Source organism: Panthera leo, chromosome B3, assembly GCF_018350215.1.
Source record: "Panthera leo isolate Ple1 chromosome B3, P.leo_Ple1_pat1.1, whole genome shotgun sequence".
Classification (NCBI taxonomy): domain Eukaryota; kingdom Metazoa; phylum Chordata; class Mammalia; order Carnivora; family Felidae; genus Panthera; species Panthera leo.
The window spans coordinates 22,255,621-22,279,512 of NC_056684.1; the positions used below are offsets into that span (position 1 = coordinate 22,255,621).

At 40.3% G+C, this 23,892-nt stretch overlaps 1 protein-coding gene across 1 annotated transcript in view; it reads left to right on the top strand.

Annotated features, from left to right (window-relative positions):
• The first annotated feature begins 1,830 nt into the window (after positions 1-1,830).
• Positions 1,831-23,892, top strand: part of CHRNA7 (cholinergic receptor nicotinic alpha 7 subunit) — a 112,072-nt gene continuing 90,010 nt past the window's right edge. Inside the window, exons 1-2 of the mRNA XM_042940474.1 lie at positions 1,831-1,876; positions 2,147-2,286. Of these exons, the coding sequence (XP_042796408.1) occupies positions 1,831-1,876; positions 2,147-2,286 (186 nt within the window). The remainder of the gene's footprint in view (positions 1,877-2,146; positions 2,287-23,892) is intronic.

The window sequence follows — 23,892 nt, forward strand, 5'->3', positions numbered from 1 at the left end:
CAGGAAATGTGTTTGAGAGCTAGTGTTGCATTCAGATGACCAGTGGGGATGGCATGCCGGTGAGAATCTCCCTGTTGTGTCCTATGCCCCCTCTATTCTGATATATTATTTTCTTTCTCTGACTCCCTTTTTGCCAGCAGCTGAAACCCTTTAGTTCATTTCTTCACCAGTGCCAGTTCTGTGTGTATCCAGACTGCCAGATTGCAGAACTCAGGAGCTCGATTAAAGCTAAGAGCATACCTGTCTGCTCACCAGGAAATTCTATTCTGGTGTTCCCTTCTCCTGGCTGGACCCTTCCTTTGTGGCAAGCCCTGGTTGGCTGTCATGTCTATGAACTCTTCCCCAGAAAGAATCAATCTTTCTTTCCTCTAGGACCTTCTCTTAGTTCAAAGTTTACACTCATTATTTACTTATACATGCATCAGTTAACAGGTGTGAATTTGCTATCAGACACTTCGTTGCAAGGCTGTCACATTTCTTTGTTTTTTTCCCAAATCAAATAACTGGCTCAGTCACCCATTCCTGCCGCTCCGGTAAATTCAAAGGCAGTCACGTTTTGGTGAGCTTTTCTAGTGTTCTGTTTGTTTGTTTGTTTTTAATGTCATCCAAAATCCCGTGTCTTATGCAGTGCCCAAATGTGGGCTTTGCCTCTGCCGGTCCAACCTGCCTGAGTTCTTGGTGTAGATCACTTTGGGGCAGCGCCCCCTACGTGGGCTCAGGGAACCTGCTGCACTCAGCTTTCTGCAACCTTCTTGCAAGAGAGCTAGTGGGACAGAGCTTTCCGCCTCCCTATCCTCACCTCCTTCCTCTTCCAAATCCAAGCCCCCTCCTTAAGGTCTAGGACTCGACTTAGCCTCTGACCATTTGACTGATGTTTACTCTGAGCCTCCCCATGTCAATTAACTCTCTCCCGAGTTAAAAAGGAGAAGGAGAAGGAAAAGGATAAAAGCCTAAATCACACCACCAAGTTTTGGTTGTCCTTCCAGAAAGGGGTGGGAAGTAACTTTTCAATTTTAAATCTCCTTTAAAAGAGAACGAGGCATAAAGAGGGTGTCCACTGGGATTGCCATCACACACTTCTGCGGCGTTTCTCCTCCCGTATAGAATGTCTCCCAGGCAGAGATTTCCCCTCTTCTCCCAGCACCTAGATGAGAACCTAGATGAGAATCGGACTGGTGATGCCCAGCAAATGGTTGCTGACAGAACACCCTGGCGGGAGGTAGGAGGGGGGCTTCCTCTCATGTCTGTTTTGTCTGGTTGGAGAGACGTCCCAACCTGTGGGAGCCTGGTTCCTAGTCGCTGTCACCCAGCCACTGTCGTAAGGGAGGGGAGGACCCTGGAGGACTGGACCCCAGAATTGTCCCGCTCTCTCTCAAGGACCCGTGCAGCTTCTGTCTGAGAGCAGGAGGGAGCGGAGTGGGGACCAAGGACAAAAGGGAGAGACAGAACCTGGCCTCGGACAGCCCCTGGCTCGGCCGGAGGTGTGATGCAGAGGGACCGGGACAACGGTGGAGACGGAGGCGGGGCGGGGTGCCCTGGCTGTAACCAGTACTCCGGAGCGCACTTCCCACTTATACCAGCGGGCTGCAGTTCCCTGGGCGGCCGCCGAGCCGCCAAGGGCCCCGCTGGCTGGCTGGGGTGGGGGCGGGGGCGGGGGCGGGGCTCGTCACGTGGAGAAGCGCGCGGAGGCGGGCGGGGCGGGGGCGCGCGCTCGGCTCTTTAAAGGCGCGCGAGCCGAGCCGGGAGAGGCGGCTCCGCGGCCGCAGGCGCAGGCCCGGGCCGACTAGCAAGACGCTGGGCGCGCCGGCCGCGGCAGCTCAGAGTCCCAACATGCGCCGGTCGGTGTGGCTGGCGCTGGCCGCGTCGCTCTTGCACGGTAAAGCCGCCGGATCTCCCAGTCCTCTACTCCTCCTCCGCGGGATCCCGGGCGCATCCTGCCTGCTCCGTGCGCCCCGCGCCCGGGCCAGGTTTGGGGGCTCGCGCCAGCGAGGGACAGTGGGCGGCGCTGCCGGGGGCTGTCCTGGGAATGAGAGCCCCTTTCGTTTGGGGTGCTTGCTTTGGGCGGTGGGGGTCCGCGGGCAGGGGGCGTGGGGTGCACCCCCGGTGGCCTTCCCTGAGCAGCCCGCTGGGCTCTCCTCTCCTTAAGTGTCCCTGCAAGGCGAGTTCCAGAGGAAGCTCTACAAGGAGCTGGTCAAGAACTACAACCCCTTGGAGAGGCCCGTGGCCAACGACTCGCAGCCGCTCACCGTCTACTTCTCCCTCAGCCTCCTGCAGATCATGGACGTGGTGAGTCCTGGCCCCGGCCACAGGGCTGCCCTCTCCCCGCCTTGGGCTCTGAGGGGTCGCAGAAGGATCAGGCGGGGTGGCTTGGCTTGGACGCGCTAGTTGGCTCAGGGTGAGGCGGGCCCGCGCTCTGTTCCCGACCTGGGCCTGCCCTCTGCTTCCTACCTCAGTTTCCCCATCTGCTGCGTGCCTCGGTTTCCCCACCAATCGAGGAGGAACCCCGTGAAGCATGTTCCACTGCCCCAGCTACTTGTGCATGGGTACTTCAGTCCCACCTTTCCCTCAGCTTAGAAACTCAGGATGAAAGTATCCCCAACCTGAGCCAGAATCAGCAAGAATAAGGTCCAAATGATCACATTTTAGTGCTCCTTATGTGCTAAGCGTTAGCATGCAGTCCGTGCCAATTTAGCCATCTCTAGACTTTGCTGGTGCCTGAGGTATGTAATTTCTTTGGGTAGGGGCTTGGCCTTGGGCTTTGTAGTTGGTTAATGTGTCCAGGCAGTTGGCCAGCTGTGAGCATTTACACGCCCCTCACCACAATACCAGTAATGGACTTTCCCCGGCCCCTTACTGGTGAGAGTAGTGCTGGTAGTCCAGCTTTGGGTCCACACCCGAGATGCACTTGTCTGTTCCTTCAGGCAGCTGCTCTCAGCCCCATGGGGTTTTTTCTTTGTGGACTTGCTAGTGCTCATTTCAGTTGACAAATCTGTATCATATGTATGACAAGTTCTTTCTTGCTCTTCTAGACTGCTCTGAAGGTTCAGTTTTCATTGTCATATCCTTCATACAATACAAATATTTTACAAAAGCATTTCATTGTTAAAAATGGGTTTCTGTGCGGTGTCTGTACAAGGCATCAGATTCTGTTCTGGGGCACATGAGGGTAAGAGTGGGACACAGGGATGGTGGTGTTCAGGGAGGAAAGAGGTGTGCAAATGGCCTAAGTTCCACACAGAAAGTGCTAAGAGCCACCAGAGAGGTTCAGATAAGTGGTGTAAGAAGACATGTGATATTTCATAATTTTACAAAGAGTACCCACACTACCACACTGATGCATGTTGCATCACTTAACCTAGTTAGAATTGCCACAATGAAAGCCTTCCTCTCCCATACTACACCTGTGTTAAATGTGTACTTTCTCCTACAGATAGAACTATGCTTTAAAATATTCAATGCATATGTGATGACATGGTCAACTTATCATGAAAGGAGGGCTGTAAAGAAAGACAAGTGCCATCATACAGTTTGCAAAAATTGCTGTTTACAGAGCTTGGATTACAGGAGAGGGGAAAGGATGAAGAGTTGGAGTTAGGGGAAGAGAGACTGAAAAAGAAGCTGTAGCATTGAATGAAGCCAGGTCAGAGAAATGCAAGTGCAGAGGCCTTGGGAGGGGCAAAAGTCTCTGGGTGTTTGGAGAGGCAAGTACTTTACAGAGCAACTTCTCTGTTACTTCAAGAGGTTCACGATTTGTACTTGGGAGCCTTGATGGTTTCTGGATTTGACAGTTTGTGGATGATTGCTATTAGGTAAGTTTTATAAGTGATCAGAGTCCGTACTGTGCATGATAGCATTTCATTGGTCACTGATGAGCTAAATATGTGAATGCACTTTGAGAGACCACAAAGTTAGCACATGACTGTGGTCATTTTCAGTAAAACATACCAAACCAAACAGCACTCCCCACCCCATCCCCTACACACACGATAAAGGACCAGTCAACACACTCCACAGTTGGTGCATGATAGGCTGGGAAGGTGAAACCCACCTCCCACTGTCCCATTTGCCTAGGATTGGCTCCAGCCAGCAAGACGGACTTACCATGGGTATGCTACACAGTTGCCTCTCTTGAGTGGTCCTTGTGCTGGCTGGATGGTATGTGAAGTTACAGTGGCTACTTAGCCAAGGAGTAGGAACAGTGAGCAAGTGAAGCTGTCCTCCTAAGGCTGGCCATCTCTTTTGGAGAGGAGACCACTCACTGAGCAGCTGCAAGCCTTTCTGAGTGCTTTTGACTCTTTAAGAGACCCTTAAGGAATCAGGTTATATAAGGGATTTGGGGGTCTTATGAGAAGTTTAGGCATAAACTTGAGTTACACAATGTGACAAATAATAAAACACAAACTTGTGTCAAGTTAGGAAGTTTAAAAAAAAAAACAAAAATCATGAATACTGGATATCATCATCATTACAGTATTAGAGAAACACGTGAAGACAGCCATTAGCAGCGTGAGGTAATGGGAAGGTGGGAGGGAAAAAAGCCTTGATCTCACCTTGGCTGTCCAGCCATGACCCCATTGAACTTCCTAGGCAGGCAATGCTGCTAGCTCATGGTGTGGCCTTGAACAGATTTCTTTACCTCTTTAATCCCTGTTTCTTCATGTGTATAGTGAGAATGGTAATACCCACTTCACCAGGTTTCAAGAGGATTAAATAAGAAAAAGTGCTTGACATACGCTAGTGATTCACTGAAGGTTTGCTCAATCTTAATTATGTAGCTACTCAACTCAGAGATTGGGAAGTTGATGCCTAGAAAGCTGTGGTCACTTGCCCAAAGTTGCTCATTGGTTAGAGGCAGGGCTGCAAGGAAAACCCACATCTGACTTGCAAGTTCTTTGCATCTCTTGCCTCCTTTAGAATTGATAACTACTTTTGCAGAATAGTTAGCTTGATTTATTTAAACTGGCTGAACTGTAACTGATTGAGTGTGACTGTCCTGAGATACTAGGTGAAAAGGAAGTCTCTGTATCAGAAGTAATGAAATATGCAAACATTTGTATTCCAGTTGGAATTGACTCTGCCTGGTTTTGAAGCAGGGCTTTCCAGCTGTAATCTTAGCACCCTGGACAGAGACACAGTGGCTCTTATAAAGGATTCATGTGACAGTCTTGACTGGTGCAAAATTCTCTTTATAAATCTGGTAACAGGGGTCATTTATGCACTCTGACTGAGCTGTTCTAGAGACCATTATCCCTCCCCCTAAGTCTTGTTATTGTTCCCCTTTTTGCCAGCAGAGGTTTCCTGGATGGAATGATGGAGAGTTGGCATATGATGTTGCATATCTTATTTTCATGAAAGATCATTTCTCTTTCACCAATTTATTCCACACATATTTACTGAACTTGTTTTTGTGAACATTGCTTGATTCAGAGGATTCATAAATGAATAAGAGATGGTTTCTACTTTTAAAACTCCTCACAATCTGGCTGGGGAGACTGACATGGAGATCCAAGACTACGACGTGTGTAATTTAACATACATGCCTATACAAAGTGCTACAAATACACATAGGAGAAAACATTTATTTCCAGCTAGCATGGCTGGGAATGGTTTCAAAGCGGAGGTAGTTAGATTTCTAAAAATGAGTAGGAATTTGACAGTTGGATAAAGTAGGAGAGACTTTCCAGGTGATGGGGGCAGGATGAGGAAAGACAGATTTTGGTGGAGGGCAGCATATCTTCAGCAAGATGGGTTCTATGAAGCACTGTCTCCTGGTTAACCTTCACTACAAGTTTTACTGCAAGACTTCTTAGAATATTGAATGTCCTTATGTTTATTGAGAATTTCTAAAAGAGGGATATAGCATTGACCAAACCACTAATTTTTCTTTACAGACTCTTTTGTAAGAATTATGTTCTAGAAACACACCTTGCAGGGTGAAGGATAGGATTATTTTTTTGGTAGGATTATGAGTTGAGTTCAGAGACAGGAGGGGAATAGAGTGTAATGTGTCGTGTATGCTTTTGCAGAGTTGAGCTTTTGCCCTCGTCTGGGTATCTCAGAGGGCATGAGGAGGCAGTGTGCCAGGGGATTTGTGAAGCTGTAAGATCAGCTTGCCATAGCATATTTTCCTAGAAATGGAAACAATCCAAACTGTGATATTTGTATTAAATCCAACAAGTATAAATTATAGATTAGGATGAAAAAAAAAAAAGATGCATACATTTTAAAGACAAAGCATGTGTTTTCAAAGGGATTGTTTTACCTGCTTTGGTCTGTTCTAGCTATTTAATAGGCTCCTTGGTGAAGTGCTAGGTGTAGAGTGGGAAGGTCTGGTGGATTTTTAAGGAGAGGAGGGATGTAACCAGATCTGTGTTTATTTAGATAGAGGATGTTGAGGGCAGTATGTCTACGGAATTGTTTGGAGAGGAGGTGAAGTGTATGTAGGCAAGGGATGAAGAGGTCGAAACTTCCCACGTTGTGGGAAAGTGAAAAGTGGACAGATTCCAAAGACACTTTGCATAGCTAATCTGTGATGTATAACTGTTTACATAAACTTCATGTAGCTACATAGATAAATTTGTTACGTAAAAGTGCCTGAGTTATTCCTAAATGCATACTCTGACTCACAGAGTTTATTAATTTACTTCGTGGGTTTGTAACTGGGCTGCGAATGAGATAAGACACAAGAAATCATTTTGAAGTGTTGCAAATGCAGGGTTCTAAACTGCCAACAGTTTCCATAATATTTCTCCTTTATTTGTGCCATTTAGTCATTCACCTGTATGCATACATCTTAAGGCCATTCTAAGTGTTGATTTGCATAAAATAAATGTGCACAGTTATGAAAGCCTGTCCAGAAGGCAAAGTATTTAAAATGAGTAATGTGAATCAACACATAATTATTATACAATGTAAAACGCATAATTATGCACAAATGATTTTTGGTGTTTTATAGATTTTACTTTTAGATTCAGCCTTTTAGAAGCGTTAGTCACAAGACAGTTGAACTAAGTGGTCATGCATTTGGGGTTTGCTGCTACCAGTGGTGGGCATGGTTGTGGAGCCTGATATCCTAAGGGCTTGTGTGTTACCTGACACATCCTCACGGGGCCTTTGCTTTTGCCAGGCTTAGAATTTTTCATCTACCAGCCACTATGTAAAATGCTATAACTCTAACTTAATGTTATCAAATATTAACTGTAAAAATTGTACATCTTGAACATCATGTGTGAAGAAAACCCAATGTTCAATTAAGTATCCTAATGTTTGTATACATATTTCTTAAAACTACAAAGGTAATATATATTTTGTGTAGGAAACAAACAAACAAAAAGGCCCGAGGGGAAAATCATCACCCAAATTACCATTACTCAAGCCATTCTGGTGTAGTTCATGGTCTCTTTTCTCTATAGAGTGTGTAGAGAAATATTTAAAAATTAAAAGTTTAGGGGTTCCTAGGTAACTCATTTGGTGAAACATCAGACTCTCAATTTCAGCTTATGTCATGATCTCATCATTCATGAGTATGAGCCCCACATCAGGCTTAGTGCTGGGGATAGAATCTGCTTAAGGTAACCTCTCTCCCCCTGTCCCTCTGCCCCTCCCCTGCTTGTGAATGCACTGCACACATGCTCTCTCTCTCTATCAAAAAAAAAAGTGGGGGCTCCTGGGTGGCTCAGTTGGTTAATCATCTAACTCTTCTCCTCCCCCCTTTCAAAAATAAACTTAAAAAAAGTGTATAACCCCATTACAACACCTTAAACCATATTAACAGGCATTAATTTTAAAGTGATGCAAAGAAAGCCCAGGGTCCCCCAACTTCTCTGCCATATTAACTCCTCCCCCCAAATATGCCATGTAGTAAACAAATATGAGTTTTAAAATAAAATCAAATTCATTTTCCACTATCCTGCATTTCTCACATTAGTGCATGTTCAATCTCTGTCCCTCTTTTTATTTTAGAAATCGTTTAAAAAGTGTATATTGAAATGATTCATGATGTGACTTTTAAGTTACATGAAATGATTCATGATGTTGTTTCTAAACCTGGTTGCCTTTTTATTTTGTCCCAGTGCATATGAAGAATTGTAGGTATAATTTGAGGGTCTTGAGGATACTATCTTTATCAACTTTCATGTTTGTTTCTGGCCGACATCTGGGTCATGGCACCAGCACAAGCACAAACTGCCTTAATCCAGTTAATCATTGAGATGATGAGGGCCTGGACTTCCATCCCTGTAAGGGCTGCTCTGCTGTTGATTTTTGCTTATACATACCTAGATATAAATATAAAGAATTTGCTAGAGTCTTCTTTCTTTTCAGTGGAACTTGAGCTCCTATTTGGTTCCCCTAGCTCTCAAGTCTGTCAAGATGTGCTTAATTTTTTGGTCTCTTAGGCATTGTTTCAGGAATCATCAAATGGTTCCCAAAAGGTGCCCCAAACTCTGTTATCTACCCAGGGCTTCCCTCTCCTTCTGGATCTTGGTGCTGCAATTTCTCATTGCTCTATTAATTTCTCTGGTGTTTTTATGCATGTGATCATTGCATTTTCCATCCTAATTGTTCTAACTGGAGGATTCGTGAGAACCACTTTGTTCATCATTGATAGTAGCAGAATTGAAATTCTAAATTAAGGCATGTTTATAATGCGTCCTTATAATTGATCCAGATTTATTATGGTGGAGATTTTATCCCTCTCAAACCTCTTTATGGCTTTGGGACATAAATAAACACACAAATTTTTTAGCTTTATAAACTGAGAAGTATGGACACTTTTACTAAAGGAATCTTTCTTGTAAATGTTGCTTTTCAGGTCTACCACTGAAGGTATTCCCCAAAGGGTTCAGTTTTCTCAGAGTTCCTGATTCATCCTTGACATGCTGTTAAAGGAAGAGAAATAGTCTTGTTATGGAGGGATGCCAACCAAAATCTCTGTTCTCTTATTGATTTATTAGGATTAGGTAGTGTTTTACTCCTCAGAGAAAAGGAGAGTCATTTGGAACCTTCTAATAGCAATTCCCATGGTATTTATTTCAGTAATTTATTGACAGTCAACATTAGCTATAAATCATTTTAGCAAAAACCAAAAACAAACAACTCCCCTAAACTAAAACTATTATAAAAATAGTGGGTCTGTGTACCTATTTATGTGTATATAAACACACACACACACACACACACACACACACACACACACACACACACACACACGTTCTTATCTCTCCTTGTCGAATATTTTCTTTGGGTACCTCTAAATGAGATATCATATAGTATGCTTAAGTTTCCATGAAAAAAAAGCTAGAAGTTACAGAAAAAGCTAAGGAATCACAGCTCTCAGATTGCCAAAATAATTGGATAAAACTAACATGATATTAAATAAGGAATTGTACAAAAACCCACATTCTGGGTTAAAAGTCACTGAAGGAGAATGGGCTGTGGGAGAGTGTTGGACATGTGCTGACTCCAGGCCCCAAGTCAGGTAGTAGATGAAGGAGCTGATCTGTCCCAGTGACAGGTAGAAGTTGGTAAAGGGGGAGGGAATTGTAACTGTCATAGTTAACAAATGCCATTTGTGTGAGATGATTCTCAAAGTGGGGAATTTACTCCCAGATCATTGTAAAGATTCCTGACTTGGGGTAAAAGAGGTAGTGTCTATATTCCAGGGAGAAGGCATATCGATAAAGTAAGAAAATTGCATTTATTTCTCACTGAAAAGCCATTAGTATGACACTGAGCACCACGATTTAGTTTTTCCCTTCTCTGGAAGTTTATGCAGGTGGAATAATGCAAGCACATGGTGTGTATTCTTTTGGGTCTGGTTATTTTTGCTCAATTTTATTTTTGTGAGAGTGCATTCAAGTTGTTGCCTATTATAATTTATTCATCTTTATTGCTATTCTGTTGATGGATATTCAGATTCCAGCTTTTGTCTATTAATAAGAACTCTGCCATGAATATTCCTATTGTACATATATTTTGATGCACATGTGTATGCATTTCTGCCTATCACATGCATATATGTATAGAAATGGACTAAGTCATAAAGTAGCAATATCTTTAAGTTTTCCAAATGAAGCCAAATTGTTTTATTTATTTATTTGTAAGTGTTTATTTTATTTATTTTGAGAGAGAGATGTAGAGAGAGAGAGAGAGAGCAGAGAGGGGCAGAGAGAGAGAGAGAATCCCAAGCAGGGTCCACGCTGTTAAGTGCAGAGCCCGATGTAGGGCTTTAACTCATGAACCGTGACATCATGACCAGAGCTGAAATCAAGAGCTGGCTGCTTAGCCCACTGGGCTAAGTGCCCCCAAATGTTTTAAAAAATGGTTATATACCAATTAATATTCTCACCAGAAGTGTATGAAAAATTCTTATTGCTCTACATACTCACCAACTCTTGGTATTTTCAATCTTTTTTATTCACCATTCTGGTGGGTGGGGATTTTATTATTTATTTATTTATTTACATGTTTATTTATTCTGAGAGAGAGAGGAGACAGCATGAGCAGGGGAGAGAGAGAGAGAGAGAGAGAGAGAGAGAGAGAGAGAGAGAGAGAATCCCAAGCAGGCTCAGTGGGGCTCAACACCATGAAACTTGAGATAATGACTGGAGCTGAGATCAAGAGCCAATCCTTAACCAGCTGAGCCACTCAGGCCCCCTTCTTTGTGATTTTAGTTTGTTTATTTTTGAGAGAGAGAGAGAGAGAGAGAGAGAGAGAGAGAGAGAGAGAGAGAGAAAGACAGAGACAGAGAGAGCAGGGGAGGGTTTGAGAGAGAGGGAGAGAATCCCAAGCAGGCTCCACAATGTCAGTGCAGAGCCCAATGTAGGGCTCGAACTCACAAACCGAGAGGTCATGACCTGAGCTGAAATCAAGAGTCAGGTGCTTAACAGACTGAGTCACCTTGGCAGACCTTCTTCTTTGTGATTTTAATTAGTACTTCCTAGATTACCAGTGAAGTCAAGGACATTTTTATTTCCTAATTTTCAGCTTGATTATTTTCTTTTGAAAAGTGTCTATTCATGTCTCTTGCCTGTTTTTATCATTTCTATTTTTTTTTGTTTTGTGTTGTTTTTCCTTTTTGATTTGTATGAGTTATTCTGTATTATGGATATGAGTCCTTAGGCACTTATATGCTTTTGCAGATATTCCCTCAGACTCTTGGCTTGTCTTTTTGGTCTTTTAATGTTTGTTCTTTCTGTCTTTTGTAAATCTTTAATCAAAGTATAATATACTTCTAGAGAGATGCTGTCTTGATGAACAGCAATTCATTATAATGTGGCCCAACTCATGAAACCTTATTTTCTATGTTTAATGCTTATTGTGTCCTATTTAAAAACTCTTTCTTTTTCTCAACATCATGAAGATATTTTCCCATAGAGGCGTTTTGTTGTTCTTGTTTTACCTTTCATATTTTATGTACCATCTACCTAGAATTGATTTTTAGTTGAGCATAGTTTATTTTTTTAATGTTTATTTATTTTATTTTGAGAGAGAGAGAGCGAGAGCGAGAGAGAGAAAGAGAGAGAGCAGGAGCAGGGGACTAGCAGAGTGAGGGAGAGAGAATCCTAAGCGGGCTCTACACTGTCAGCGCAGAGCCCGATGCGGAACTCCATCCCATGATCCATGAGATCATGACCTGAGCTGAAATCAAGAGTCAGATGCTGCCCAGGTGTCTCTTAATTTAGTACAGTTTAAAGGGTATCACTTTTAAAGTAGTTTCGTGGAAATCTTGACTGATGATTAATTTCTTTTGTTTTTTAAAAGATAAAGGATTGTAGTGTATTTGCTGTGTGAATGTTGAACTATATCACACTTGGACATTGTGTATCCACTGTGTCTGCCTTCAGATAGATGTTTCAGTTATTTAATGTGTGTATAATATGGATAAAATGTATAGGCTGTGACATTTTTAAGTACTTAAACATGTCGATATGACATACAGCAGTTACAGAGCCAACAGTAAAGGATTTATAAGAAGCCCTAACCCCTAACCCCACATTTCCCATTGCTGTTCATTCCTCAGAGACCTCCAGTGATCTGTTTCTGGTTATGACTCCTGTTTTAATACTCCATTTATTATTCCTTGATTGATCAACTGTATCCACTTGCTATTGACTTCTTGTTATGACAGGATATGAACTTGGCTCACTCACCACAGCTCCCCCCTTCTACTCTCATACCACTGTTGTCATTTTCACTGATCACTTTTATACCTTCAAAAGATAGTTCTTAAGGCTTTTTTTCATTTCTGTTATCCATAATTGGGTTTCCCTCTCTGTAAGCACTCTAGTTCTGTCCCTACTTTTCTTTAACTCCTTCTGTCTCCATGTTGGTAACCTTTACATTCTCTCTTTTTTTTTTTTTTTTTTTTTTTTTTTTAATTTTTTTTTTTCAACGTTTTTTTTTTATTTATTTTTGGGACAGAGAGAGACAGAGCATGAACAGGGGAGGGGCAGAGAGAGAGGGAGACACAGAATCGGAAACAGGCTCCAGGCTCCGAGCCATCGGCCCAGAGCCGGACGCGGGGCTCGAACTCACGGACCGCGAGATCGTGACCTGGCTGAAGTCGGACGCTTAACCGACTGCGCCACCCAGGCGCCCCTTACATTCTCTCTTTTAATCATATTTAATTTCTCTGCAATTTGATTCTGTTTTTTTAAAGCAGTCTTTATGATTTTGTGACAATGTAAACTGTATTGTCTGCAAAGCCATTTTTCTGAGCCTATACTTCCTTCTGTATGGGTCCAATGCTGTGGCTTCTGTGCCATTCAGTGGGGTGGAGTGTATCTGTTGTCTACTGATTCAAATGTTCTTCTCTTTTTAAATGTTTTATTTATTTTTATTTTTGAGAGAGAGTGAGAGAGAGCGCACACGTGTGAGAGAGCGCACATGAGCAGGGGAGGGGCAGAGAGAGACACAGAATCCAAAGCAGGCTCCAGGCTCTGACCTGTCAGCTCAGAGTCTGATGTGGGGCTCAAACTCCTGAACCACGAAATCATGACCTGAGTCGAAGTCAGATGCTCAACTGACTGAGCCACCCAGGCGCCCCTATTTGTCTTTTTTTATACTCTTTACCAAATCATATCATACCTTTCTTTTTCTAAATCTTTAGTCATGCAGTTTATTCTGTGGATCCTCCTTTTATTATTCTCTCTGTTTATTATACAGTTGATCACCTTTCTCAAATGATATCAGTTGAAGATTATTGTTCATTTCTTTATTTAGTTTATGTGTTTTAAACTGGATTATATTATTTCTTCTAAGGTAATTTATTCCTTTTCTTTTAATTTTACTCATTTATTTATTTGTCTTTCTGTTTATTTTTACGGTTTGTTTGTTTGGCAAGCTTTCCTAAAATGACTTCTGATTCTTAGAATTCTTTTTGTATTTTATTTTTTATTTTTATTTTTTAAAATTTTTTAACTTTTTTTTTTTTATTTATTTTGAGACAGAGACAGAGCATGAATGGGGGAGGGTCAGAGAGAGGGGGAGACACAGAATCTGAAACAGGCTCCAGGCTCTGAGCGGTCAGCACAGAGCTCGATGTGGGGCTTGAACCAACGGACCGCGAGATCATGACCTGAGCCGAAGTCGGCCGCTTAACTGACTGAGCCACCCAGGCGCCCCATCTTTTTGTATTTTAAAATTAGGGAAGAGAAGCATTGGTGGAAGTGCTATATTTGAGAGTAGGATTTAGTGTCTTTCAGCTCTGGTTTTAGGGCCTGAGTGAGGACTGTTAAAATTTTTGAAGCCCCTACATGCCAAAGAGCTGGATGGTTTGCCTCAGGGGCATCTCTTCTCACATTAACTTCTTTATTCTCTGATTCATTACTATCCAATAGAAGTATAATGTTGGCTACAGATGTAATTTTAGATTTCCTAGTGGCCACACTTAAAAACATATAGGTGAAATTAATTTTAATAATATATTTTACTTAACCTAATGTATCAAAATTATTAACATTTCAACACATAGCAAATGCAGAAACATTGTTAATAAGATGGTTTACACTTCTGGGGGAGGGCAGAGCTGAGTCTTAGAAATCACATGTGTATGTTGCACTCAGCACATTTCAGCAGTGGTCACTTATCAAGGACTCAGTAGCCACCTTTTCCTAGTGGCTACCATATTAGACTCCACAGCTCTAACCAATCCACTTGTTTGGGTTTTGACTGTATTGAGAAGGAACCCTGGCTAACGGTTATTCTTAGAAGGGAGCTGGTAGCTCTCTTTTCCAGAGCTCTCTGTCATTCACCTGTGTCAGCTCCACTCCATCCACCTTGCCTCCTTCAGTTCACTTCTGAACTCAGTGAGGCTCCACTCAGCAAACCTGCTCCTCCCACCCTGCAGTCAGTCCCCTCTCCAGTATTTAGCAGCGGCTACCTTCACTCTACCTTTGCAGTCGCCAAGCCTCCATGCACATGCTGTTTTCCTGTAATGTATTGAAATATTTTTATTTATGATTCCATTTATGATTTAATTCCCATTCTCTTTGTTTGGGGGTTTTTATACCACTTCCCTCCTTTATTTTAATTTCAGTGGTCTCAGAGGGAAAGGGGAAATAAATGGGTGTGTTTAGGCTGACATCTCAAACTGGAAACTTACAGGATATTCTTATCAGCAACTTAGCCAATGGCATAAATATGTTGTTTTGTATTTTTAATCCATTGTTTGATTCACATGTCCATGTTGATACTTCTGTAATACATTTTGATATTTAAAGGGATCCTTTAAACTGATTGGGCAGTGAACACTTGGGCACAGTTGTTTCTGTCATTTTCTTATATTAGTGCAGTTCCTTGGAATGCTGTATGACCATGCCCTTCAGATGGCGTTCTGTGACCTGTTGAATGTATGCTTAAAAGGTATTGTCTAAAAAATACAGGTAGAAGTTATAATTTCCTCGTCCTTGGCAACACCCTTGAATTTACCAAGAATGAGATAATAAGCATTTTCACATATGTATTACATATACAGTTTATTTAAATGTAAATAAATGTTTTCTTTTAAAGTAGCCACTGTAGAAAGTGATACATTTACTCTAACGAACTACTATATTATCGAATACTTTTGGACTCCTGTTAGGGTTAAAGCACTATTATTTGAAAATTTTCAGTAGGGAATTTTTAGTTTCAGGATAAGTTTGTTTATGATGAATGACAGGGTGTTCCTTAAAGTGGGGTCTCATGATGAAGATTCATGGCTCCTAAATGAGATGGAAATGGATTTTCTGTTCTCTTTCTTTTGGATGCTTATAATCTGATATGAAGAAAAATCAAAATAAAGTTCCCCAAAGTGTCCTAAGCAACTTAAAATCTTTCTATACTATTTTCAAAGAGAGCCTGTAATGAGATAATGAACTTACTGGTACGTAAGCTTGAAAAATCTTTAGTTTATATTCATACCTTATATATTAAATGAAATGTTTTGTGGGTTTTAAAAATTAAATTAATTAATTTAAAAATTAAATGGTTAAAGCTTTTTTTAAAAAAAGTTTTTATTTATATTCCAGTTAATATACAGTGTTAATATTACTTTCAGGTATACAATATAGTGATTCAACAATTCCATATAGCACCCAGTGCTCATCACTACAAGTGTACTCCTTAGTCCTCATCACCTACTTAACCCATCCCCAACCCAACTCCTCTCTGGTAACCCTTAGTTTGTTCTCTATAGTTAAGAGTTTGCTTCTTGGTTTTCCTCTCTCTCTTTTTTCCCTTTGCTCATTTGTTTTGTATCTTAAATTCCACATATGAATGGAATCATATGGTATTTGACTTTCTCTGACTGATTTTGCTCAGCATAATAATCTCTAGTTTCATCCATGTCATTGTAAATGGCAAGATCTTATTATTTTTATGGCTGAATAACATTCCATTGCATATATACACCACTTTTCTTTATCCATTCATCATTTGATGGACAGTTGAGCTGTTTCCATAAAATGACTATTGTAAATAGTGCTGCTATAAATATTAGGGTGCCTGTATCCTTTTGAATTAGTACTTTTGTATCCTTTGGATAAATACCTAGTAGTGCAATTGGTGGATTGAGGGTAGTTCTAAAGATATTTTTTTTTTAATTTTTTTTAACGTTTATTTATTTTTGAGACAGAGAGAGACAGAGCATGAACGGGGGAGGATTAGAGAGAGGGAGACACAGAATCGGAAACAGGCCCCAGGCTCTGAGCTGTCAGCACAGAGCCCAACGCGGGGCTCGAACTCACAGACTGTGAGATCATGACCTGAGCTGAAGTCGGACGCTCAACCGACTGAGCCACCCAGGCGCCCCCTAGGGTAGTTCTATTTTTAACATTTTGAGGAGCCTCTATACTGTTTTCCAGAGTGGCTGCATCAGTTTTTTCAGTTTGCATTCCCACCAACAGGGCAAGAAGGTTCCCCTTTCTCGCATCCTTTATAATACCTGATGCTTCTTGATGTTTCTTTCTTGTATTCTTGAGTTTAGCCATTCTGACTGTTAATGAGGTGATATCTCATTGTAGTTTTGATTTGCATTTCCCTGACGATCAGTAATGTTGAACATCTTTTCATATGTCTGTTGGCCATCTGGATGTCTTCTTTGTAAAAGTGTCTATTCATGTCTTCTGTCCATTTTTTAATTGGATTATTTTTTTTTTTAGGTTTGAGTTCTTTATATATTTTGGATACTAACCCTTTATCAGGTATGCCATTTGCAAATATCTTCTTCCATTCTTTTGGTTGCCTTTTAGTTTTGTTGATTCCTTCACTGTGCAAAACCTTTTTATTTTGATGAAGTCCCAATAATTTATTTTTTCTTTTCTTTCCCTTGCCTCTGAAGACATATCTAGTAAGATGTTGCTCCAACTAAGGTCAAAGAGATTGCTGCCTGTGTTCTCCCCTAGGATTTTGATGGTTTCCTGTCTCACATTTAGGTTTTTCATCCATTTTGAATTTATTTTTGTGTATGGTATAAGAAAGTGGTCCAATTTCATCTTCTGTGTATCACTATCCAGTTTTCCCAACAGCATTTGTTGAAGAGACTGTCTTTTTTCCATTGGATGTTTTTTCCTATTTTGTCGAAGATTAATTGACCATATAATCATGGGTTTATTTCTGGGTTTTCTATTCTGTTCCAATGATCTATGTGTCTATTTCTATGAATTGGCAAAACCTTTACAAATACTTAGTAAAATCCTCAACATTTAAAAACTTCTTTAAAAGGTTTTCTTTTTAAAACTAAAATGTAACTCTTAGATTTTTCATTAAATGTTATAGTTATACTCAGCAAATTGTTCCTGAATCACTTACAACAGTATTTTATATTTGCCTCAAATATCTGTAGATTGAGGATCAATACAATTCTGATTGATGAAAACTAAAGAATAACAGGTATGTTGATTAAAAATGGGCAAAGTCCATAGAATCTTGGTATTTGTGAACATTCAGATATTTCTGGTTATTTTTCAGGGGCATATCCTAGAGGCAATTGGAAGTCAGGAGATAGGTTTTTGGTTTTTTGTTGTTGTTGTTGTTTTTTGTTTGTTTGTTTTGTTTTGTTTGTTTTTTTTAAGTGACATAAAGAGCCAGCCATGTAGATAGCTAAAGCAGGAGAATTTATCTAAATTTGTCTTTGAGACTTCCCTGTTCTTTATATTAGTAGTCATGTGTTTTATTGTTCCAGAATATTGCATCAAGGGCTTTTTTCTCAAAGTCATTAGGCCAAGGATTTGTATTTTCTGACTTAGGGTCCCAGGAATGAGAGAGGATTTTAAAGCAGCTCTCTGGAAGCTGGAACAGAACTGGAATACAGTCCATAGCCACAGGGAGTTTCTCCTTATCTTATTTCCCTCAGAGGGAGTCAGGACAGTTGGACCCTTCATCTTCTTCCCATGTATGGAGCAATTAATGTAACAGGCATGGCCTTGGATGATCCTTTGTCAGTAACCATTGGGTGTGTATTAAAACAGCAACATACAGATGGCACCTTCATTGCTTATGACAGAGAAAATTAGGGGCAGTGGATTACATGAAAAACTGCAAGGGAATATTCATGATAGGAAATGCGTTTCCTTTCCAGTAGTGGTTTGTACCAGTAGGGAGCAGCTGGTCACAGAAGTCTCTTCACAAACAATCTTTCCACTGGCTTCCTGCATTTTTCCAAATAGCATACCAGATTAGAGAGAAATGCTTATAAAGTGCTTGAAACTTAATCTCAGAGGAAATGAATAGCAAGATGGAATACATGGTGTAGCATTGTGTAGATGGGAAAGATTGCACTGATTTCAGAAATCTATTTTTTTTGAAAATGAGTGTCCTTCTGACATTATCATTGTATCTGCCAGGAAATCTGGAAAAGGCTGTGGGTAGGTGGGTAAGACCTGAGGTGGGTAGGATTCAGGGTCTGGTTCCCCTACCTATAAGTAGCTTTGATGGTTTGACTTTGGGTGTATAGCTCAATGTCTGTATTTGAAAAGATCTTTAAAATGTCATCATCTGTACGTATATAACTTTAAAGTTTCAAACACTGTCACACACCTTATTTTTGTCTCTTCAGTAATCATGTGAACTACATGTTATATTATTATGGTCATTCTTGTTTACGCAGAGAAACTGGGGTTCGAGCCCAGGTCTTCTCCTTTTTTTTTTTTTTTTTTTTAATTTGGGGATTTTTAAATAATATATTATGCAATATTCAAGATTTTAAATGGGTGACCAATGAGATTTTGTTATCATTTTGAATTATTCTGGGGGATGTTTGATATGTTTTATTTCATTGCAGTGAATGTTTCTAAATGCTCAAAATGTCGGGTTACCTCCTGTGTCTTTTTGGCATGGTTTCTGTGACCATGGATATTTTCTCTGTTTCTAGCACAAAATAAAATGAGGTGTCACAAGTTCATTGTGTATCTCCCACTCTAGACCTAGATCCCCTTTTATCAAGAAGCCTGTCAGTGGGAAATTGTGTTTGGAAATCACTGATTGACAGTAGGTAATAGAATAAATTCTGACTTGAGTCTACTATATATCTCAGAAAGAGATAACTGAGAAAATGGGAAGTAAGAATAATAAAGAAATGATTAAAACAAAACCTTCTAGAGTTCAAGGAAAACATGAAAACTTAGATGAAAAAGTCACACTGAATACTTCAATTTTAACACGCCAAGTAAAGGAAAAGAAAATCTTTAATTCGTGCAGAACAGGCAAAAATCATTTTGCCAGAGGATGATTGCCAAAATGACATCTGTCATCTTAGGAGGAAACCTTGGATTTGAGAAGACAATGGGCTATAATGCCAAAGCTTAGATGAGAAACTGATTATTGTTATCCCCCAAATCTCTACAAAGTCAAGTAGAAAAGAAAAAAAAAAGTTTCAAATATGTAAGGATTCAAGGTTTACCACCCACAAATTATTTAAAAGAATTGCTATCCAATGCATTCTAGTTATGCAAAAACAAAAAGCAAACCCTAATCAAACCTTTATAGGTGGGGTATAAGAAATACAAGTAGTCAGAGATAAAAAAAAAATAATCTCATTAAACCTAATTAAAGTGTCAGGCAACAACAATCCCTGCAATTTTAATAGCAGTCTATAACCCAGATCTCTCTTTTACTCTCTCAATGTATATATGAATGAAAATATTTTTTTCAAAAATTTAAATAAGCACTATAAGAAAATTATAAAATTTTCAACCTTGAATGGGAAAAATGAAGCAAAGAAACTTGAATATTCCAGTAATATATACAGATGGTTTCAAGAAACACACCAAAAACACTGTGGGGAAATTTTGATGACAGAATTTTGATGACAGAAACAAGGCCAGTCTTAATCCATAATCACTACTGTGAGATGGGTAGATGCACCTTTAAAAACAGGAAGCCCAGATTCATTTTTCAAAATTCCAGCTAAATGCCACTTCCAAATTAATTTCAAATTAATCAAATTATGCCACTTTTAAATTAAAACTACTCAGGTACTAGTGGATAAAAAGACATAGATAAATATTAGATGGGAAAATGCTGCAACAGGGAGATATTAACAGTGGACTCACTATTGTATCTTCCTCTATTGGAGGCTCACTGTGATGGTTAATTTTATGTCAACTTGACTGGGTAAGGGATGCTTAGATAGCTGGTAAAACATTATTTATAGGGATGTATGTGAGGGTGTTTCTTGAAGAGATTAGCATTTGAGATTGAGTAAAGAATATTACTTTCATCCATGCTGCTGGGCATCAACCAATTCATTGAGGGCCCTAATAGAACAAAAAGGCAGATGAAGGGTGAATTTGTTCTCCATATTTAAACTGGGACATCCACTTTCTGCCCATGGACATCAGTGCTCCTGGTTCATGGGTTTTCCAACTTCACAGTTCTGGAAGGACTTATGCCATTGGCCCCTAGTTCTTGGGCTTTTGAACTCAGACTCAGACTCAGACTGGATTATACCAAGATCTTTCCTTGTTCTCCAGCTTGCAGACAGCAGGTCATGGGACTTTTTGGCCTTTGTAATTGTGTAAGCCAATTCCTATAATAAATTTCGTGTGTGTGTGTGTGTGTGTGTGTGTGTGTGTGTGTGTGTGTGTGTGTCCTATAGTTACTGTTTTTTTTAGGGGAATGCTGACTAATGCACTCATCAAGGGAGGCCATCTGCAATTGGCCTGGGAGGGAAGGTGGCTTCAGTGAGGTGGGAAGGCATTGAAGCAAGTATTCAAAGTCCACTGGGAGGACAGAGCATACAAGTCAAGGGGTGATGGCAGAATTGTGTACCCTGAGGAGCATTGTGGGCCTTGAGGGCTCTGGATGCTCACTGTGAATTATAAGATCAGAGGGATGACAGCAGTAACCAATGTCAGTACCTGGCTCTGCATTTATTCCTTGCTGCAGCCCTGCAAATGAACTGCTATTCACTGTATTTTGTTAATTGGACACCAAAGTTGGTGTGAGTTCATGGTAATTGTAAAAGTGGAGCTGCCATGTGTTGAGAAACTACAAATGGCTTAAAAACTATTGAGAGCTCAGCAGCCCTTGCATCAGGAGTCATGCAGTGGACTGTACTTACTGCATCCTTCACCCAGCCCAGACCAGAAGCCAAGTCAAGGCAAGAGAGAAGGGAGGAACATTGTCTAGGCACTTACCCTGCCTGTAAAGAGCAGTCTGAAATGGTTCCTGGCCTAGTTCAAATGACATTTCTATAAAGAGATTTCCTGGTCTCTTCTAGTCAGAATTAATCTTTTTCCCTTTGGTGATATCAAAACACTTCACTTATTTATAAGTTTCTGCTAGGTAGATTCAGACAGATACACAAGATTTGACATCATAAGAAGAGAGTTTAAAACTGAGCTCAGGGGTGCCTGGGTGGCTCAGTTAAGTGTCTACCTCTTGATTTTGGCTCAGGTCATGATCTCACAGTTGTGAGATGGAGCCACCTTCAGCTCCACGCTGGGACTGGAGCCTGACTGAGATTCTTTTCCCTCAGGCCTTCCTCCCCTCCCTGAAAATCAATCAGTCAGTCTGAGCTCAAACCCTCCTAAGTTGTGTGAGCTCGGGAATGCTGCCACACCTCTTGGATACTGTCCCTTAAAATAATAATACTTGCTGTGATAATGTCACAGTACTGTTGTAGGTGGTGATACTTTTAAAAATTTGTATTTTTGTTAATATAATTCTTGCACATAAATTAAGCACTGAAATAAATCTCTGTGGCTTATTTATATATCTGCCTCCATTTACATTTCCCAGAAGCAACTACTTTCATTTCTTAGCTGTTTCTTTGAGATTCACATCTATATCTTTAAATGAAATGCTTGCAATAACCACTACCTTTTGGTTTAGAGTTATGTTCACTATCTAAGTCCTTCCCAATGCTGAAGTGAAGATTTATTTCTCCATTCACTCCCCACCCCCAAACAAGTAATACACTTCCCCCTTTCTTCCCATTTTCTCTCAATGGAATTATATCATCATTTTTGGTTAAGTTAATATACAGTATGAAATATAATTATGAAATTACTATTTACATCTGAGCCATGTAGTAGACTGTGATTGTATTTATTTTCTAGCATAATTTTTTATTTTCCTCAAAGCTAATGTTATTATCTTTTTCCAGTCATTGAATTTCTCGTGTAAAAAGCACTGTTTCATCCCTAAACGTTTTAGTAGAAGTATAAATTGTACTTCTTATGTTCAGACACATGTTGTTTTTTATTTTTCAGGTTCTTAGAGACATATCTTTTGAAGCATTTTGTCTTCCTGTTTGAAACTAAATTGGTTGTTCCCTAGGTCTGCTGCATAGCTGTCACACTGGTATTTTCTTTAACTTTTGGGTTCTGTCAACAAATCTCAAATACCAATGGGGTGTCCTACAATTCAATTCAATTCTCATCCCAACTACCCAGAGTTAGCATCAGATCTGACAAGATAAAGGCATAGAACCCAGCCAGACTGTTCTTCCTTCAGATACCAGCCACAAGTGGGGTCTCCAGGCTATCAGCACTTCTGCCAGGGCTTTCCAAAACCCCTCAGGTTTGATAATTTCCTAGAACAATGCACACAACTCAGGAAAATGCTACGCTTGCAATTATTGTTTTATTATAAAGAATATAAAGGAGTAGCCAAATAAAGCAGTATGTAGGGCAAGGTCTAGGAGGGTCCCAAACACAGAAACCAGATCATGTCACCCTCCCTGTACACCAACCAGGAAATTCTTCCAACCTCTGTTGTCTAGAATTTGTAATGAAATTCCATTTTGTAGGCACCCTTAATTAAATTATTAGCCTCATTATTGAACTCGATTTCCAGCATCTCATCCTCCTCCTCCTTGAAGGCTGAGCTGAAAGTTCCAGCCCTTTACTCTCATCTAGGGTTTTTCTGATGATCACCCTCCATCCTGAATCCTTTTAGGGAATCCCCTGCTTTTGCCTTAAGTGCTTCATTAGCATAATGAAATCATTCTTATCATTCAGGAAATTCTAATAAGTTTTAAAACTAATTTCAGGAACATGGAACAAAGATTGTGTGTGTGTGTGTGTGTGTGTGTGTGTGTTATTTTTTTACTATGCCACAACTATCAAGTACAGAATTTCTGTTGCTCATTCTCTAGTTATGTCCTTTTCAGGAACCCATGATGTATTTCTATGTTTCTGTTCTCATTCTGATGGATGGTGACCATCAGTAGCAGTTCGAGAAAGGGAGCATAGAGGAATATGCTTATATGAAGCAAGGTCTTTTTGTGACTTTATTTTTTGTTATACTTGATGGATAGTTTAGCTGGGAATAAGCTAAATAATGTTTCCTCAGAATTTTGTTGTTTCTTTGTCCTCTATCTTCCAATGTTCCAGTTTTCAAGAGCTCTGTTTTGCATTCTGAATGTTTCTTGTTGGTAGTGTCTGCTTCTTGTTGAAACTTGTTCTTCTTGCATTGATGCCATAGCTTCTCTTCCATCTCTGAAGTTATTTTTTTAAAGTTTTGAAAGTTTTCATCTGCTCCTCATATTGTCTGTTTCTTCAGAGTCTCCTTATTCCTTGCTTATTTTGGTCTCTGTTTTTCATGTTAGAGGCTTTCTTATAGTGAGGTGATCTTCGGTAAGAGTGGTGTTGTATGTATCCATGAATATCTTGGTGATGGTGGGGGAGTAGATTTCACTATAGCATGGTCTGGCTGGGAAGATATTTTGTGGACCTTAGTACTTTTAGATCTTTTCTTTGGAGCTTTTCAGTTTGCCACGAGAAAATATTTCTATTATGCAACCTGGACAGTATGAGCCTGACAGAGTTCTGGGAGCCAGGAAGGGACAGGGGCTAGGGAAGTCAAGTACTCTTAACCCCACAGCTATTTTCAGTGTGTTATCTCTGTTGAACCTATGTGTCTCATACAAAGCCCAGAGAGTAAAGTTCTAAAATTCTACCAGGA